Genomic DNA, 12,129 nt, shown 5'->3' on the forward strand with positions numbered 1-12,129 from the left:
TTTAATTTACAGCATGAAAACTATAAAATTATTATATTTAGCATAATTATACAAACATTTAAATAAGTGAGTAACATTAAAAATATATAATAATTATGTAAAACAAATACCTATATATATAAATGTAAAAATATATAAGGAAATCTAGTTTTAGTTAATTTTTAATAAAAAAATTTCAGATTTTCAAATGATTTTGGACATTACATATGACCCAACCCAAATGTCAGTGCCTAGCAATCCCGTTATCCGAGACCCGGTTAAGCCAGTCTTAATTTTTAATAATGGTTAAATTATGTTCTTGGCACGTTACAAAGAAAAACATATTTAATGCCCAACTTGAAACGAAGGTTTATAGCCATCCTCAAATGCGTTTGCGTATCTTCTTCCAACAAAACCCTAGATTCTCTTCTTCTTCCAATCCTCAGCCATGGACCCTCGTCGCGGACCTCTCGCCGTCCCTAAAGTCCGCCGCGTCGGTTTCTTCACCTCAATCGAACCCTCACCGGAGACGCCGCGTCCGAATCGAAGCCTATCCGGTCCGGCGGAGGCGATAACCTCCTCGTCTCCTCTCTCCGATTCGCCCTCCGGTCAATTCATTTCTCCGGTCCAGATACCGCCGTCGCGCCACCATTCCGATAACTTGGCCTCTCGCGCTGCTCCCGTCCCCGTCCCCGGACCTTCCGCGTTCCGTCGACAGCTGGCGAATGACAGGGCTCTCCACGTCGGGAGTTATAATCCTGTGGACTCGCTGCTTGGGACGTCGCCGCCGTCGAGTAACGGAGAGGTGTCTGAGGATTCGGGGTCTCTGTTTGGGTTTCAGCGGAGCGATTCGGCGAAGTTGTCGGCGAGTTTTCCTAATGGAGGGTTTGATATGACTATGAGAGTCAGAGCTCCTCAGGAATCGGAAGCGAAGGTTGCGATCGCGTCGACTTCTGATGGGAGGAAGAAGAACGTCGAAGCTTCTGGTATGTATTGAATCAATTGCGTATTGCTCTTTAGTATAGTTGATAGCTGCGGCTTTATCTTGAGAATCATACGCTAAAGAAGACCTATTTAGTATCATCTCTGTGTTTGAGTTGCTATGGGTTTGAGTTGTTCTATTTATTGCCATGCACATATGTTTTCTTTTAGTTTTGCATTCCTTTACTTACAGAAAGACACTATCAAGCAGGAGAGGGCGAATCTGTGGCCGCAAAACCTCGGAAGGAGAAGGAAACAAAATCGCTGAAAGAGAAGACCAGTAAAGCGGAAAGGCGTGCCATCCAAGAGGCACAACGGGCAGCAAAAGCTTCTGCAAAAGGTTCTTGTTTCTTCTATATATGTTTTGTCTGTTTCCATTAGACTGACAAACTGATACAAGATGATGGTTAGGGTTATGATTAAGTTGTATTAAGAGGAAAGCTTAGCTTAATTCCCTTAGTGAACAAAGGTTCATATCAAAAACCATCTTAATGATTTGCTGTCACTAATTTGTAGGGGAAGGAAGCAAACGTGCAGGTGAATCTAGTAGGCCCAAACCTAGCAAGCCTGCCAAACAGCCTCAGCCGAAGAAAGAGGCACCTCAGGTCACATCCTCAGTTTCTGAAAAAAGAGCTGTGTCAGTAGAAAAAGAGAGGAGGATGGATGTCCCTCAGACACAAATGCAGTACGACGATAAAAGCCGAGTCGATAAAGCTAAGAGGCGTTCAGTGGTTGAACAGACCGAGAGCAAGAACAAAGTTGAGTTGTTTCTCCATCTTCCTCAATACGAGCGCGGCAATCAGCTTCCCAATCTAAGCTCCAATATATTCTCACTCGATACCATACACCATGCTGTCTATAAGGTACACCTACTTGTTTATGTCTGAATCTTAAACTTTAATTTATGAAGCTTTTAAACATAATAGTGGTTTTTTTACTAATCTTAGGTGGGTCTGCAACATTTGGCTGGAGATATATCTGGGGACAATGCGCGATGTATTGCCATGCTCCATGCATTTCAAGAAGCTATAAACGATTACACCACACCTCCTATGAAGGACCTGACCATGGACTTGACAGCCAAAATAAATGGTTACGTTTCGTTCTTGATAGAATGTCGCCCACTCTCCATGAGCATGGGAAACGCAATCAGGTTCTTGAAGAACCAAATCAGAAAACTACCTGTAGACCTGTCAGAGCCAGAGGCAAAAGCTTCTCTCTGCTCTGAAATTGGCCGGTTCATAGACGAGAAGATCCTTCTTGCAGACAAGGTGATTGTACAACACGCCGTGACGAAAATCAGAGACGGAGAGGTTCTTCTCACATACGGGTTCTCTTGTGTGGTTGAGATGATTCTGTTATACGCCCATGAGATTGGGAGAAAGTTCCGTGTAGTGATTGTGGACTCACGACCTAACCTCGAAGGTCAAAAGCTACTCCGTAGGCTTGTGACACGTGGGCTCGACTGTACCTACACTCATATAAACGCCGTTTCCTACATCATGGGTGAGGTTACACGAGTCTTTCTTGGGGCTTCGTCCATCTTCTCAAATGGAACTCTGTACTCAAAAGTTGGTACGGCGTGTGTTGCAATGGTTGCAAATGCGTTTAGTGTTCCAGTCATTGTGTGTTGTGAAGCTTACAAGTTCCATGAAAGAGTCCTACTTGATTCAATCTGCTCTAACGAACTTGGTAAGTTTCCACTTGCTCTTCTTTATCTTATTCTTCTTGTCTTGGATTTAGCTAACAAAAGTGTTGCCTGTGTGGAAATTTTCGCAGGGGATCCTGACGCCATAGCCAATGTACCTTTAAGAAACAACAAAAAGCATTCAAAGACGATGGATAACAACAAAAACCTCCAGTTTCTGAATTTGATGTAAAGCCTTTCTATGAAAAATCATCACAAAGCTTTATCTTAATGTCTCTCTTATGCTTTCTTTGTTAAATTTCAGGTACGATTCAACTCCTGCAGAGTATATATCAATGATCGTTACGGATTATGGAATGGTACGTTTCACCCACATTGTTGTAGTCCAAGTTTATATCATGTCAAGTTTCATGTTCTGATATGTTTCTGTGTTGGTAAATATATAGATTCCTCCGACGAGCATACCTGTGATTGTTCGTGAATATAGGAGAGAAGACTTGTTGCTGTAAGAGGTAACGTTGTTTGGAAATCTATATAGCAAACAGATACAAATACAATTAAGGAGGGGAGGAAAGCGAGTCTTAAACACACACTGCTTAAACATAAATAAACATTATTAATACCTCTAATCTTGAGTGTTAATTTTTTGTTTGCATTTTCTTTTTATCAGTTCAGACAAATATTTGGGAATCTTCTTATTTCTCAATTAATGTGATTTTTTTTTTATTATTATTCTTGTCAAATTAACTTCATATATTAAAATTTTGGTATAGCGATCATTTAGATGGGTATTAATTTTGGTATAGCGATCAATTAATCAGTTTAAGCTTTGACTGGTTGGTATTGGTAGACCAAATGTTTAAATTTTAGCTTACTAATCAGTCATTTATTCACTCAGAAACTTACTTAATAATAAGTCAATTATTATTCTGTCAAAAATGTTTGATTGTGATTTAATTGGGGCGAAAAATATCTAGCCAGTGAGTCTGCATAGTTAAAAACAATAATTTTTTGGTATGGAGTAAAATTTGTTTGTTTCTTTGACACAAAAATTGAGGGTAGAGTTTTGTTTCTTTCCTATTGTTTGGAATAAATCATTCTATGAAACTACAGCGTATCGAGCTTTAGATCTCCGTGGTCTTGTCCTCCAAAGTATCGCACGAGGACTCGGACATAATCTGTATGGCACTTTAGGTGTCCGAATCTCAGGAACCCTGTTACATTACATACAAAGTGCCATGTTATCATCAGCTTCAGTATTCTCTAATAAATTGAAGAAAAAAAAAAAACTAGAGATATCTATAATTGTTTACCAAAATAAACTTAACCAATATTAAAAAGAATAATTGAACTGAAGACAAGGAGGGTACGAATTCTTACTGTAATCCAGAAATTTCGATTTGGGAAAAGTCAAAGTTAGTTAAACTATCTGATGTCGCCGTCGTATGTGAGGTCATGCGTCGTCCCTTCACTTTTCCCGGCGGCGACTCTTCCGACGAAGGCTGCTTTATAGCCATCACTTTGCAGCCCAAGTTTCTAGTTACATCAATCCCACTCATTGCCCATCTACACATCGATAGAGTAATTACTAATTCAGAATCTTTAGTTATTATGACCCCGTAACTTTAGAATCGATCATAAAAGTACCTGTAAAGAAAGCTGTTTTGATGGAGACCAACGAGAATCATCGAAGCACCAAGCTCTTTCACCACTTCAGCGATGGTTCTTCCATCTTCGTCGCCTTCTCTCACTATTATCTCCGTATTCGTCTGAAGTTAACCACGATCACCAAAAAAAATCAAGAACGGAGAAAGTTTAGGATCAGACTTATTTCATTTCACTCACGTTGAAGAAAGCGTCGCAGATTTCACGGAAAGAGAGGGCGAGATGGTATCCGTGGCGTCGGAGGAGACGCACCGCTGTCGATTTCTTCTTGCGCGGCGGAGGAGAGATTACGTGGAGGAGGACTATGATGTCACCTTGACGGAAGAGGTTATGGAGTGCCCATTGCAACGCCGTCCTCGCCGCTTCTTTATCTTCTACAACCACCACGATCCTCCGTACGTCTCCCATTATTATTCTCTCTCTCTCTCCTTTTGTGTTTGGTCTGATAAAAGGAGAATTGAATTGGGTTCGGTTTTATGTCGTAGTTCTTGTGACTCACTTCCTCTCTCTCTCTCTCTCTCTCTCTCTCTCTCTCTCTCTCTCTCTCTCTCTCTCTCTCTCTCTCTCTCTCTCTCTCTCTCTCTCTCTCTCTCTCTCTCTCTCTCTCTCTCATCAGCGTCTCAATATGTATATAATAATAATAGTTTGAATGTTGAAAATTGGAATTTATGTTTGTGGAAATAAATCAAAGTGGGTCGAATGTGTTTTTGTTATGCATTTTATGAAATCATGGACCGTGTTTTTGTTATCAGGATAGAGTGAATACTATGCAGTTTTACACTATTTCGGGAAATAACTTGATTCTCTCATTGGTTGCCAATCAAATATTGTTTTAACTTTTAAAGACAGGAATCAATCAAAGTTTCAAAAAAAAAAAAGTCAAGGAATCATGTTCGGTCATTTCACACGTAAGTAGAAAAAAAATTACCACTACATTTCTCATATTCTTTTATTTTCACAATTGCAAGTTTTTATGTTATTAGTTATCGAAACCATCATCTATAGATCGATACATTAATTGCTAACATAGAGTTTTTGGACGTGTTCGTGGTGCTAAGGACTTGGTATACAAATGACATTTTTTTATCAATATAGACAAATGACGTTTATCTTATCAAAGTAGAAACACTTTTAAAAACTGTTTGAAAACATAAATAACAGTAAAAAGTTATATTATTGTTTAGAAATATAGATAATAGTATATTAAACAAAAATAGTAACATGTTTATGTTATTAAGAAAAATTTGGAAGTCTTTATATTATGAGAAACTATATATATGAGTCAGATTTAAAATATACGAAAATGACCCAAGCTAATTATCTAAAAATATTTGTTTTCAAAATAATCATAAAAAAAAAAATTTAAACTTTATGTACATATTTCAAAACAAAAAATTAATTTAAAATTGATTTATATCAAAATTGATTCAAAAATATGCATATATTCAAAAAATGACTTTTACTAAAATAATTTCCAATAACTATTATAATTTTTTTTTTTTTAAAAAAAAATATATATATATATATATATATATAAGAAAAATACAATACAAAGTCTAATTTTGAATACCAACATTTTTTTTTGTTTTCTTTTTTTTGAATACCAACATAAATTATGATTTTTATATTTCATATTAAGTTTTAAGAAATATAATATATATATTATTCATATGATGGTACGTATAAAATACAATTAATTATATGAGTACTTATATAATGGTACGTATAAAATACATTAATTATATGATAAGATGTTATATAATAGTGACATAAAAAAATAAATAGCAACATATTTTTGAAAAAAAATAATATATGAAATATTATATTATACTTATAAAAAAAACAAAATAATATTTAATAGAAAATATATAACATTGTCTATTTACACCAAATATATGTTTATATAAAAGATGAAGTAAAATCTAGTTTAAAAATTTAGAAGTTTAGAAACGCAGAGGCAGAGTTCTGATTTTCTTAACAAATACCGAACGGTCAAAAGTTAAACCTACTTGCAAAGATTTGAAGTACAATATGACAACGCGTTAAGAACCCAACCCCACGTGTCAAGCTTTAGACTCTACAAACTTAAAAAGGCAACTATGAAGGGTCCACATACTCCGCGTCAGCAGCTGACAAAGGCATATGACTTCCACATGTATTTGACACAACTCATAATAAATACAAATCTCACGCGCCCTTCTTGCAGTTTTCTCGTTTTAGCGTAATTATAGTATGAGTTACACGCTCTCCATTAGCGTGTGTCTAACTATATAAGCTGTAAACGAATTTGCTAAAAACATTAAAAACCACAAATCTGCTGCTAATATTGAGCCATGAATCCGAGGACAGTCTACATAATTACTTTATATAATAAAGTATTCATGTATTATATATTTTCTTAAAAAGTATTTTAAAGAAATAAAATAGTGGGACATGACACAATCAAAAATTGGTTGTATCTCAGGGATGTCTTTGTGCTTGTCATTTTCCATCACAATTCTGGAAAAGTCCGCACACTTGAGTTTCATATCCTGTAAACTAGTTGAAAAAAAAGAAACTACATGTTATCTTTTTGGAAAACAAAATATCCATACCCTTGATAATATATAATATAATATAATACATAATATTATTTATAAAAATATATAATATATAAACAATAGCAGAAAGGGATTTAGTCATTTCCATATAATATACTCGAAAGGAGTATATCACTTTTTTTGTCAACATTCTAATTTTATTATTACATCCAAGAGATTACATATTGTTGAGTTCTTAATCTAGCATTTTTAGCTAATACATCAAAATTTCTAGTTAAGTTTCTAGTCACAAGGAGTATCTCACTTACCTTTGAGAACCCCGAGTGATGGGAACATTTCTTATTGGTTGCATCATAATTTTTTACCACAAAAGTAAAAATTTTAAAAGAGAAAGGGAGAGTACGGAAGGTTTATTTGATAAATTTCATATTAGCATTTAACATTTGAGACTTGAGAGATTAATATAAAAATGCTCTTAGTTATATATATCGAAAGGCGATCCGATCTGTGTTTATGTACCTGAGCTAGGAGCTGATACCACCAACAGGACAGTGACACGATGAAGTTTAGTTATTATGTCTATTTGCTGGCTTGAACTTTCTGCTATGGTTATTGAAGCTCTAACGTCTAGTTTGAGAAAATATTCCAATACAAACTCATGTGTATATGATTTCAAGCTATAGAAATTTCAAATGGGTTAAACAACAGATACTACTTTTTTGACGAAATCAACAGAAAACTCAGAACATATGAATAATACAGTTTTCAAGTTTTAAATTTCAAAGAGGCCTCAATGATTTTTTAGGAACAACTCGTCAATATCTCAGCTGGAAGATCCTCTGTTCAGTCTTGCTTTTTTCGGGGATGGCGACTTAAATAGGTTCCGAACTGATGTTAACGGATCATCTACCTGAAAACATCACATAGAGAATCATCAAAGACATTATAATTGATGAAATAACAATAATCTTCCGGGTGTAGAAAAGCATATGGTTCTTGTTCTTTACAATTTGATCATTTATCAAGTGCTCAGAACCATCCAAAAATATACTGTGGGTTGTTAATTATTCGATCCTGCTACTTGTTCCTATAAAACGGGCTCATGTCGGAGTTAAGTTATATCAGTCTGCAAATACTAAATAGCGTGCTTCCATCCTTGCACTAAAAACGAATTACTTTGCCTAAGAATAAATGAAAAAAAAAAATAAGTTACCTTGAAAATGGAAGAGGGTGCCGGTGGAGTCTGACAAGATCCCTTCTGGCGTTGTAATGCAGACAGAGTCTGTCTCCATCCAGGGCCTCTTCTACCAGTTGACCAGATCCAAGGACAGAAATGCCTATGCTGATTGATCGGATCAAACTCCATCTGTTTGTTTGATTTACCTGTATCTTCACAAAGAAAGATGTGTCAAGCACAATGCTATAAGCCTACAGTATTCTACTTATGAGAGGTTTCATACAATTAGCTATGAGCATAGTTCATTGGTTTGGTTAAAAATCAGTGCTTGTACTAATCTGAGAAATTTGTATCTGCAACGATAGTCTCAAGCAATTTACCTCCAGTTGAATCCTTTGGTTTATAGTTTTCAGGAAGACTTGATGTTACCACCATCAGTTGTTTGTCTTTGGTTTGTGGTGTAGTATTACTAACTAAATCAGATGCGTTTCTTCCTCCATCAGCCTTCTCTCCCACATCAATCATGTCTTGATCGCTATTTTCTATACCACCACCGTTTCTCTCTGGTGTCCTACACTGCTGATCCTGAATAGAATTGTCAGTCCCGTGATCACGATCTCTAGAGTAAGAAGCAAACCTCGACCTCAAGTTCCTGCCGACAATAGGCAGCGATATGGTCGCTTTGAAGTTTTGCTTTGTAGCTGGGGGTCCTCCTGCTATGGTAAACTGTAAGCTTGAAGTTTGTCTTTGAAGAGTATCATCCCTGGAGTTTTTCTCTGTGTTAACTTCTGTGTCACCGGTGACTCTACACAATTCCAGTGGTCTCGGAACAGTTGAGAAAACCCAGAGCCCAACACAGGCTCCACAGAGCTTACAGTCTAGTACAACAGAACTGGGATCAGAGTTTAGTGTGTCGGGAACCACTGGGTTTTCACTATTCTCTGATACTCCATTTGGATTCGAAGTTGAACTGGAGGAGCTTAGAAGCTCGCGGGTAGCAGTTTCTGGAAGTAAATCAATAGTATCTGTACCCTTAGAGGCCTCGCCAGATTTATCTTTGCAGTCCACAATATAGGGAAGTGCCCTCGGTTCCCATCCACATAAACTGATAAGCTTTTGTGCCTGCAAACGTCAATGCATCAGTACTTCTTATTAGCTATGACTCAAAAATAGACCAAATGCCTCTCAGAAAGGATGAGACAGTCAATAAGTGATCATTAGTTAACTATAAATCTCAAAGCTAAGTATATAATATGAACAAAATCAAATGAATTGGGAAGAATGACGGACCAAGGGAACTATATTGATAGATGCACAATAGTATAAGGATCATCCTATTCTACAAATATCATATAAGTGCCTTGAAAGCACAACATGAACATGGAAATGTTATACCAGTGTTTTATGTTATCTATGAATAATTGAGATTCCTTGAATGCAGATCAAACCTGGTAGAAAAGTTGAGCCGGACTCGCTCCAACATGATTGATAAGGGATTCGGTTTGAGAACATTCGGCTGTTGTGTCGCCAGCTGCAATATGTCGTTTGAGATATTCCTCCAGGTCAGAACTCTTCATGTAGTCAATGGCTGATGGTGAAATAACAGGCAGGGCTAAAAGCTGAAGTAAAGCTTCTGAACGCTCTTCATGTCTTTCTACTAAATCCTGCGGCGTCATTGAAGGAAACTCAGAAAGCGTTTCTTCGCATGAATTCTCAATCCACGGACAAAGTAACTTGTGTCCATTATCCAACTTTAAGCTGAAGACAGACGCCGCTTTCTCCACTGTAAGAAAACCAACAGAGACGATATCCAACTTGTTAACTGTATATACACACACAAAAGAACATGCCCACAAACGTACCTTGTTGCTTTGACCAAGAAGCAGGGGCTGAAAAGTAAAGATGAGCTCCACAAGATTCACAAGAGATAGTATCAGTGTCATCATTCACCCACCCTCTCCTCGCGCAATTCAAAGCACTAATAACCTAACACACAAAGAACAAGAATCAGCTGAGCATCCATAGCAGAATTAAAGGTGAGAAAGAGGCAGACCTGGGGTTTGGCAAACCAAGTCATGGACTTGAAAGAAGCAAGCCTCCTCATAAGGTCTCCTCTATCCCACGGCCTGCAAAGACCAGACTGTGATGTCCCGGTGGCCGGAGCCTTCAAAGACCTATCAATGGTGGTAGCTAATGCAGTCTTTGGCTCAACAAGTGCTAACGCAGATGAAGGATTTGGACGCTTCTTGCCTCTTGATTGCTGCTCTACAGGTGAGCTACAGAGACAAACAAATGATATACAAGTGACTAGATTACAGCTTCCATTATGCAACCACAATCATCTAAAAATTGAAATCAGATTAACGATTGTAAAGAGTCTGATACTGACCTAGTGGAGGAGGGGGAAGAAGGAAGCGGAGATTTCGATGGGGTGAAGAGCTTGTTCATGATCTGGTGGAACCTCTTCTCCGAGTCTTGTGCCATTGTTTACTTTTCTTCTGAGATCGTATAAACCCTAATCCCTTTCAGATTCGCCTCTTTCTTCGCCGCCGCCGCTCAGGTGAATGAGTGGGGGTGGTGGTGAGGCGGAACAACACGAAAACGACGGGACTTCTGTCGTTTTGGTTCTCTAAGAACATATTTAATAACATTTTTCTTTGTTAAAGTTAAGAACCGATTCTTAAATTATAATAAGAACTTCATTTTTAAGAATTCTAATTAATCATGGTTAAGGTTCCTAAAGAATCACAATTCACAAGCAATGATTTTCCATTCTCATCCTTTCTCATTCTTTTTTCTTTAGAAAAATAATTGTTAAATTTAAAAAAGAACAATCATACTTTTTTTTTATGTTATCTGTTAATTTCATTTCTTTGCTCAAACAAGCTTAAAAATTTTGTTTACAAACAAACTTACATCCAAGCAGTTAATGTATTCTCCATCTATACCAAAAAATTAAGTCAACCCCCACATCAATCTTCACAAACCTTGATCCAAACCCAAAAAATGCCTCGGACTTAACCATTTAGGTCCTAACACCCACTGAGGACCGCCTTTCTTCATTATCAATGAGTTCCCGAAACCAAAAGGAGCATCTATAGCTACATAATACTGCATGTAATAATCATTCATTTTTCATGCTATTTTATTTATTTGCATTCTTTTCTTATTTGTTTTTCTTGTTTTTATAATAGTCACCAGTAGGCATGGGCGTTTGGTACCCCCATCGGTTTCGTTTTGGGCGAAATAGATTTTTGGGTTTTCGGTTCTTAGCTTAGAAGTCCTATTCAGGTTATATGAAATTTCAGTATGGATTCGGTTCGGAACCTATCGGGTTCGGAACCTATCGGGTTCGGGTCGGATCGGTCATTCGACTCAGGATCCGCTTAGTTCCGAAGTTAAAATGGGTCCGGTTCGGTTTCGGGTTTTGTAACCAAAAACAACCGAATGTTAATAAATTAACCGAAAATGACTCAACAATCTGATCAAATCCGAAAATAAAATGTTCATAACCAAAGTTTGAACGAACCAAAACATAAGTAGTTCGACTTCAAAATTTAACAACCAAAGTCAAATACCACATCGAACTGCAAAATCACACAATACACTAGTAGACAGTACAAATTAATTGTTCAAATCACATACATAAAACAGAATCTTAAAACGTAGACGTAAATTAAAATGCTTAGTATTGTTGGGGATGTTTCATCTCATCTCCATACTCTGAAAAATGCAAAAGAGTGTTAACAATTTAACATTCATATTGAGTACTAAGCTTATACAAGTTTGTTTCATGTGATTAAGAATCAAGAATGTCTCTTTCAAACGTGTCCACATCTTCAGTAACAGGAAACATGCAAAAAGCAAATGAATAAAAAATGAATCAAGCGACATGCAAATAGAAGACGAGGCGATTGACTTTGAATCGATTACCAAAGCATTCATAAGAACCGAAGAAGAAGAAGTGCAGAAGACATGAAATAAACAAACCTGTAATTGATTCCTCTAATTCTCAGATGGAGCAGAGGACAAAGAAATCAGTAGATTTATTGTTTCCGGTTTGTAATTATAAAGAGATCCAGTCGAGAGATTTTGGGACTATGATTTGCTCGCCGAATGGTAATCAGAACAGGTGAGAA

General features: G+C 36.9%; 3 protein-coding genes across 4 annotated transcripts; 1 reads left to right on the top strand and 2 right to left on the bottom strand.

Annotated features, from left to right (window-relative positions):
- Window positions 1-304: 304 nt before the first annotated feature.
- On the top strand, window positions 305-3,387 carry LOC106360503 (translation initiation factor eIF-2B subunit delta-like). Its single transcript, XM_013800114.3, has 7 exons — window positions 305-965; window positions 1,172-1,300; window positions 1,477-1,823; window positions 1,908-2,652; window positions 2,740-2,836; window positions 2,913-2,967; window positions 3,055-3,387. Exons 1-7 carry the CDS (start codon window positions 428-430, stop codon window positions 3,115-3,117), a joined length of 1,974 nt encoding a protein of 657 aa, XP_013655568.3. The 5' UTR covers window positions 305-427; the 3' UTR covers window positions 3,118-3,387.
- Window positions 3,388-3,602: 215 nt separating this feature from the next.
- LOC111208632 lies at window positions 3,603-4,803 on the bottom strand. Its single transcript, XM_048737573.1, has 4 exons — window positions 4,454-4,803; window positions 4,256-4,377; window positions 3,989-4,174; window positions 3,603-3,822 (listed from the first exon to the last, which is right to left on the bottom strand). The coding sequence occupies exons 1-4, from the start codon at window positions 4,679-4,681 to the stop codon at window positions 3,708-3,710; spliced, it is 651 nt and encodes a 216-aa protein (XP_048593530.1). The 5' UTR covers window positions 4,682-4,803; the 3' UTR covers window positions 3,603-3,707.
- Window positions 4,804-7,441: 2,638 nt separating this feature from the next.
- LOC106360506 lies at window positions 7,442-10,633 on the bottom strand. Of its 2 annotated transcripts, none has more exons than XM_013800117.3 (7): window positions 10,380-10,633; window positions 10,044-10,266; window positions 9,853-9,976; window positions 9,439-9,773; window positions 8,371-9,112; window positions 8,027-8,196; window positions 7,442-7,723 (listed from the first exon to the last, which is right to left on the bottom strand). In XM_013800117.3, exons 1-7 carry the CDS (start codon window positions 10,472-10,474, stop codon window positions 7,637-7,639), a joined length of 1,776 nt encoding a protein of 591 aa, XP_013655571.2. In that variant the 5' UTR covers window positions 10,475-10,633; the 3' UTR covers window positions 7,442-7,636. The 2 variants fall into 2 exon arrangements, with proteins under 2 accessions (XP_013655571.2, XP_013655570.2); XM_013800116.3 differs by having other exon boundaries at window positions 8,027-8,202.
- Between the last annotated feature and the right edge of the window lie 1,496 nt (window positions 10,634-12,129).

Source organism: Brassica napus, chromosome A8, assembly GCF_020379485.1.
Source record: "Brassica napus cultivar Da-Ae chromosome A8, Da-Ae, whole genome shotgun sequence".
Classification (NCBI taxonomy): domain Eukaryota; kingdom Viridiplantae; phylum Streptophyta; class Magnoliopsida; order Brassicales; family Brassicaceae; genus Brassica; species Brassica napus.